Source organism: Cryptomeria japonica, chromosome 11 (genome assembly GCF_030272615.1).
Source record: "Cryptomeria japonica chromosome 11, Sugi_1.0, whole genome shotgun sequence".
Lineage (NCBI taxonomy): Eukaryota > Viridiplantae > Streptophyta > Pinopsida > Cupressales > Cupressaceae > Cryptomeria > Cryptomeria japonica.
In genome coordinates, this window is record NC_081415.1 from 288,195,614 (window position 1) to 288,202,551 (window position 6,938).

The 6,938-nt window shown below is 34.1% G+C and overlaps 1 protein-coding gene across 2 annotated transcripts; it reads left to right on the forward strand.

Annotated features, from left to right (window-relative positions):
• Nucleotides 1-925: 925 nt before the first annotated feature.
• LOC131060329 (probable inactive purple acid phosphatase 27) lies at nucleotides 926-6,686 on the forward strand. 2 transcript variants are annotated; one of them, XM_057993537.2, is made up of 13 exons: nucleotides 926-1,311; nucleotides 1,654-1,741; nucleotides 2,769-3,035; nucleotides 3,132-3,240; nucleotides 3,425-3,563; nucleotides 3,678-3,810; nucleotides 4,578-4,756; nucleotides 4,852-5,038; nucleotides 5,250-5,317; nucleotides 5,675-5,774; nucleotides 5,864-6,052; nucleotides 6,154-6,234; nucleotides 6,345-6,686. In XM_057993537.2, the coding sequence occupies exons 1-13, from the start codon at nucleotides 971-973 to the stop codon at nucleotides 6,510-6,512; spliced, it is 2,049 nt and encodes a 682-aa protein (XP_057849520.2). In that variant the 5' UTR covers nucleotides 926-970; the 3' UTR covers nucleotides 6,513-6,686. The 2 variants fall into 2 exon arrangements, with proteins under 2 accessions (XP_057849520.2, XP_057849603.2); XM_057993620.2 differs by having other exon boundaries at nucleotides 927-1,311; nucleotides 3,446-3,563.
• The last annotated feature ends 252 nt before the right edge of the window (nucleotides 6,687-6,938 follow it).

Genomic DNA, 6,938 nt, shown 5'->3' on the forward strand with positions numbered 1-6,938 from the left:
ATCCCATGCTTGTTTTGACTTTATTGTTGCTACAACCTTTGAAAACATGCTTTCATGCACTCCTTGAGAGATGTAAAAGAGGGCTTTTGAATCCTTCTTCCTATTTTCCTTGAGCAAATCTTTCTCTGGTTGAATTAGAGTATTGTATGCTGCTGCATCTATTAATTCTGAGTAGCCATTCTCAACAAACTCCCATAAACCTTGTAAACTAAATGAAGCCTTCATTATTGTTGCCCAATAATCATACTTTTTACCATTAAACTGTCAAATTTGTACGTTTGTGAGACTTTTTACAGATATAGATGCCAATTTTGACTTGAAAACTTTGTTGGCAATATTTCTATTCCTTAAAAATAACTTTAAACTTGCTGACTTTCAACTATGATACCACGGATGGACAAAGGAATAAAAACTTAAACAGAGGATAAACTGAGAAATAAGATAGTTCCCTGTTCTTTCTTTTCTGCTGACTGTTGCTGCAGCTGCTGCACTTTTCATTACTTTCAACCCCTCTTTTTCTGAGCCTTCAACTCACTACAAATGACTGCCCTCATCTCTTTGAATGCCCAGTAAGAGACCAAATTCCAAAAACATTAACTACACCTAAATTGCATTTAATTCAATGTCTTTACATCTTTGTACAAAATCTTAGAAGATTACAATCAGATTTTTTAATTCAAAAACTGTCCTCCTTGGAGTGAACAAGAAGGCACGGTAAGCAAAGACAGAATGGAAGAACAGTGGGAAAAGACAGCAGTCGGTGAGAGTCACGGTGATTTTAATGGTGGTAGTTGGTGACTAGACTATTGAAAGAGCTATTGAAAAACCAATTCGTTAAGCATATCATTACCTAGACGTAGACGTACATTGACTTGTCGTTTCCCAATCCAGACCCTACAATCTATAAAACCTTGCTTAGCTAGCAAAATAATGAAATTCTCCCACCGCTCTTTTAAAGCCTTGAGCTACTATGGCAATTTGCGTTGACAGATTATTCATCTCTGTTTATCCATTTTCCTGTGTAATTTCAATTACTCTCCTTCTATGTTGTCATATTATTCCGCTATGCAGTGGATCCACAGTACTTAATACAACGTTCAGCAATTCTTATCATGAGTATTGCAGAGAAGGATTCAGATGTATTAACAGAAGGATGTTACGACAGTGTGGGGAACAAAATCCATATTTACAAATGAATTTGAGCACGCAGGGGCCCCTCCTGGATGACCAATTTGTTACAGTGACCATCAATGGCATGTTGAAACCCACTCATGATGATTGGGTTGCCTTAATGTCGCCTGCAAATGCCAAGTATGTTTCGCTTCTCACTAACTCTGCTAAGATTTTATTATATATATTTCTGCTCGTTCATTTTTTATGGGTTGCAACTCTGCTCGGTAAACTTAAAATCATTTGATAAAGAAAACGGCCTGTTAATTTTTCTCCTCTTATTATCATTCAAGTTGAAATTCATTTGTACTAGCTGTTGTTAGGTGGTGAATATAATGATTTAGTTGGGATGTCTATTTTCAAATTAATTTAACGTACATAAGTTTAATAGACATTTCATTCAGTACACATCTCAAAAAGAATATCTCTTGGAATATTGTAGATATTTTTTCCTAAAGATGAACAATAAATAATGTGAAACAGAATATCTGATTGCCCTTTGATTGACGTGCTCTATCTGGAAACTGGAGATGTGGCATCCCATCCTCTTCTATGTCATTACCCTGTGAAGGTAACCTCAATACTTTAGGTTAATATTATTTATACTTGTATTTATTTGACAATGTTGAATTTGTGGAAGTTGATGTCGTGGATTAACTGATTTAGAAATTCATAGATGTTAATGACAAATCTATAAATTGTAGAATGTATAAAATGGATAATTTGATATTATATTAATTGATTTTTTTTTGTCAGTCTTATAGTAAACAGCTGATTTTTTTGACTATGCATCAATTGTTTAAGTGGTCTCAACTTAAACAACACACTCATTTCTTCAGTATGATCCATGTATTAATTTGATTTAAGATGAGTCATACAAATCAAAATTTAGAATGTATTGTTCAACTTAAACAACACACTCATTTCTCTAGTATGACCCATTTATTGATGTGATTTGACTCATTTGAAACAACACTCACCCATCTATTAATGTGATTTGGTTCCACTTTTCCAATATGACCCAAGTTTGATTTAAACACCAAACACTAACCTTTACTTGATTAGGTGCAGTTCATCTTAAATCACATTAATAGGTGGGTCCTACTAAAGAAGTAAATGTGGTTTCAAATGAGCCACTAGATTTGACTTAAATAATACACTTTAAACTTTGACTTGGTTAAATAATTAATCTTAAATAACATTAATAAATGAGTCTTATTCATAAAAATGAATGTGATTTGGAATGAATCCTCTAAAAAATCATACTTAATTTTAATTTACTTTAAGTGATTTATCTAAAATCATGCTTCTTCAATAAAATTCATCTAGATTTTATTTATGTTTATATTTAAGCGAATCTAAATCCCCACCATAGACAATGAATGCTACGTTCTGTTTATATTAAACACTCAGACGAAAACACTCCAGCTGTTCAAATTCTTCCCCGTCACCATATAAATCTTTGAATAATGGAGGTAGTTGAGAGGTAGTTGAGTTCGAAGTAAGTAAATTATATTGTTACAGTCCCAGTTCATGAAGAAAAATCTTTGAATAATGGAGGTAGTTGAGTTCTAAGTAAGTAAATTGTATTGTTACAGTCCCAGTTCATGAAGAACGACCCTTCATATCTACCATGCAATAAAAGCAGGTGTGAAAAGAAAACAGGAGATGTTTGTACAGTGAAAACCTGCAGTGGATCTTTATCATTTCACATTGTCAATATCCGCACAGACATTGAGTTTGTTCTCTTCCGAGGTGGTTATGATAATCCCTGCATCCTCAACACTTCACAGCCTCTCAAGTTTTCCAACCCAAATATGCCTCTTCATGCTCATATTTCCAGTACAGAATCTACAGGGACATCGGTATGTAGCTAAGCATTTATACAAATTGGAACAGACTTACAGTTTTACAAAGAGTTATATGTAATTTTCAACTAATACAGTTCTATTTTATTTTAGATGAAAGTGACATGGATCAGTGGAAGCAATGGCGATCAATATCTACAGTATGCATCTGGGAAGACTTCCAAGTCCACTGTTACTACCTTCACTCAAGCTGATATGTGTGGTAAATTAAAGTAGTTTGAATTAGTTTCTTGATTGTGTGGATTTTTTTCTCAATCTGAGTTTTTCTTCAATGTTTCTAATGAATTTCTATGGTCTATTTTCTCTTTTCTAGCTTTCTATTTCTTCATGCTGGATCATAAATTTTATGTATGTGACAGAATATAATTATAAATTTAAGAAAATAGCACACTTTATTGTTCTACTAGGTGGCACTTTAATTTCAAGCCCAGCCACCGACTTCGGATGGCACGATCCTGGATACATTCACACGGCCATAATGACTGGACTTCTTCCCTCTCAGAAATATGTTTACAGATATGGAAGGTGTAATTTTTTTCTAAACTATATAAACAGATAGATTTTAAAATTTTTTATTTAATTGAAGTGAAAATTTCCAGTTTTCTGTAAATTGTAAGCCTGAAATCCCAATGTCTCCAGTGATAATGTGGGCTGGAGTGATCCTGTACAATTTTCCACCCCTCCTGCAGCAGGTGCGAGCCACATAAAATTTCTTGCATTTGGGGACATGGGGAAAGCTCCTCTTGATGCATCTGATGAGCATTACATTCAGGTATATTCATTTGAGCAGACCCCAAATTTATTTGATCTCCACAAAAGAGAAAGTAACATCCAGAACTTGATAATATCACCATTTATGCTTTGATTTGTGGTGATTGAACGAGTATTTTCAGCCACTTTTTTCACTTGATTATTTTTTATAATCAAAGCTAACATTTGTAAAATATTGTATTAATAAAAATATTATGATTTTTTAAAATTATTTATTTGTTAGAGAAAATAAAAAAGAGTAAGAACAAATCACAAGACATATGGTTATTTGACTCTCAAGGTTATCTTCAATGTGGGAAGTAATAGACCTCTTTTGACACGTACACATGTAGCTGTGGGTCCTCCGAAGTTGTGTTGATTGTAGGTTATTGGGCTTACACACCTCACCACCTGGTTGGAACCATTCACTATCAGTTTGAGTTTTTGGCTTAATAGTTTCTAAACATGGTATTAGAATCAAGGTATCGAGTTTGATTTTTTTGGCTTAATAGTTACATGGTATTAGAACCAAGGTATCGAATTTGATTTTCAGCCATGCGTTGGTGGGTTATCTTCCATATGAAAAGTAATGACCACCACATGAATTGTGTAGCTGTGGGTCCTCCAAGGTTATGTTCTAGCTTACACACCTAGACGGAGCCATTCACTATTAGTTCGGACTTTTGACGTAATGGTTTCCAAACCTATTTATTTTTCCATTTTCTATACTAAGTCCCCAATTAGTAGTTTCTATGAAAGGCTAATGTGAGGCAGTGGAATTATTGGCAGCCAGGGTCACTAGGAGTCATAAAGGCCATGACAGAAGAAGAAGATGTTGAGTCAGTGTTCCATATTGGAGATATCAGCTATGCAACAGGATTTCTTGTTGAATGGGACTTCTTCCTCCATATGATCACTGCACTTGCTTCCCGGGTATCTTACATGACTGCCATTGGCAACCACGAAAGGTTATAAATTATTCCTTGATTTGGATTTCCTGTTTTCATGTCTTCCACACAAAGTGGTCTTGGTGTTGAAAGTAGATTGTTAATTTTCTTTTCAGAGACTTTCCAGGAAGTAAGTCAATATATGAAACCACAGACTCTGGTGGAGAATGTGGTGTTCCTTATGAGAGATATTTTCCTATGCCAACAAAAACAGAGGGCAAACCATGGTACTCAGTCAGTCAAGGGCCAGTGCATTTCACTGTAATCTCTACCGAGCATGACTGGACTGTAGGTAGTGAACAGGTATTGACTTCACAACTTGTTTTAATAATTTTCATTTTTTTCTTATGTTATCTATTTTTTTCAATTGAATGATGGATTAAGGAGTGTGATCTGAAATATTGATGCTAAATATTCAATAGTCAAATTGAAAATGTAACAATCAGTAGCTTTTAAATTATTCTAATTTGAAACTACATTGACAATTTGTTTTTTTGTTTAAATTGGATTTCAGTATGAATGGATTATACAGGACTTGGCTTTTGTGGACCGCAAGCAAACACCCTGGCTTGTTTTCACAGGGTAACATAACACTTTGTACCTGTGTTTTCTTCAGGTTTTGCTCTTTTTGACAAAACATCAAGATTATTGAAGTTCTTGAAATTTTTGAATTTGACTGTGTAAACAATTTTGAATCAAAGTTTAGGCTTATATTTAATGATCCATCATCATAATGAAGTGAGTTAGAAAAGAGAAATGAAAAGAAAATTCATAAAATATGGTGTATTCTAACTCATTTCATCTTGATGATAGACCATAAAATATGATCGAAATATTGATAAAGAATATTTGTATAATCAAATCCAAAAATGTTTAAAAATTCAATATCCTTAAAAGAATTATTGTAACAAAATATGAGTTTGCTTGAGTAAACAACAGACACCGACCCATGTATTCGAGTATAAAGGAGGGATTGATCCGCAATAATGTAGATCCCAAATTTGTTGCAGCCATTGAACCACTTCTTCCCAAGTACCAGGTTAATTAAAATTGAACATTGATCATTGATCTCTTGCTATCTGATGGAAAATTAAAATAAATATTGATCTAACGAAGGAGTCTTCACAGGTGGATTTGGTGCTGTGGGGTCATGTTCACAACTATGAGCGTACATGCGCTGTATTTCAGAATACCTGCAAATCTCTTCCCGAGGAGGACGTGAACGGAGTGGATACATATCACACCAGAAATTATAGCGCACCCGTTCATGTCGTTATTGGGATGGCAGGATTTTCTCTCGATGAATTTGAATCTAACGTGAGGAATTCAATAAGATTAGACAATCAATCTGAATTACTGTATTTCTTAAGTAGATGAATAAATTTACAATCTTTATATATCACTGGATTTGGATGCAGCCATCTAACTGGAGTTTGGTACGTTTCTCCGAGTTTGGGTATTCTCGAGTGAATGCCACGATGGACGAATTGCTGTTCGAGGTGAATTAGGGCTTCATATTCTGCAAACATCACTGTAAATATGCATGAATTAAGCTATTTGATCATCTCTTCCTCTCTGATATATTCTTTTTTCTGTTTGATTTGGGCAGTTTGTAAATTCTGGTACGCGACAAGTGAGAGATACGTTCAAGATAATGAAGCAATCGTCCTCTGTTGGGACTGATGCTGACTTGACTGATCGTTCTGCCAGTCAGAGACTTGCCATGCACACGACCATGCACATATTTTTCATGTTCATTGTCATGCAATGTTTTTGACAATCAGTTTAGATTTAGTTTGTATTAGTTTACTTTTTACTTTTAGATCCGTCACTTATGAAGAGTTGTCCAATGTATGGTAGGTATTGTGAATTGAGGCTGCAACTTGTATGGAAAAATGTAGTCCATTTCAGAATTTGAGTGAATAAAAGAGTATTTTTATGTTTGTTTTTATTTTATTTTTTGTATAATTGGAAACTACACAAACATCTTCTACATAGACAGATTTTTCTAATTTTAAATGACCTTTCTAACTAATTCAGAAATTAACAATAAAAATTATGTATTGATCTGAATTCTGTTAAATCTGGTTTCTCTTGTCATTTAATAAAAAGTTTCAAGACACAAATCATTTAGGGGAGAGGACCCAGTAGTTGTGCATCCTAAGTTCGCGCTTCTCAAAATCGTACGTAGAAATTTCAAATC

Bases quoted from the DNA above. Each gene is read 5' to 3' on its own strand.
- LOC131060329 (XM_057993537.2), top strand. From the start codon at position 971: ATGGCAATTTGCGTTGACAGATTATTCATCTCTGTTTATCCATTTTCC. The intron at 5,039-5,249 runs GTATTGACTTCA...ATTGGATTTCAG, and splicing joins GGACTGTAGGTAGTGAACAG to TATGAATGGATTATACAGGA. The intron at 5,318-5,674 runs GTAACATAACAC...AGTAAACAACAG, and splicing joins CCCTGGCTTGTTTTCACAGG to ACACCGACCCATGTATTCGA.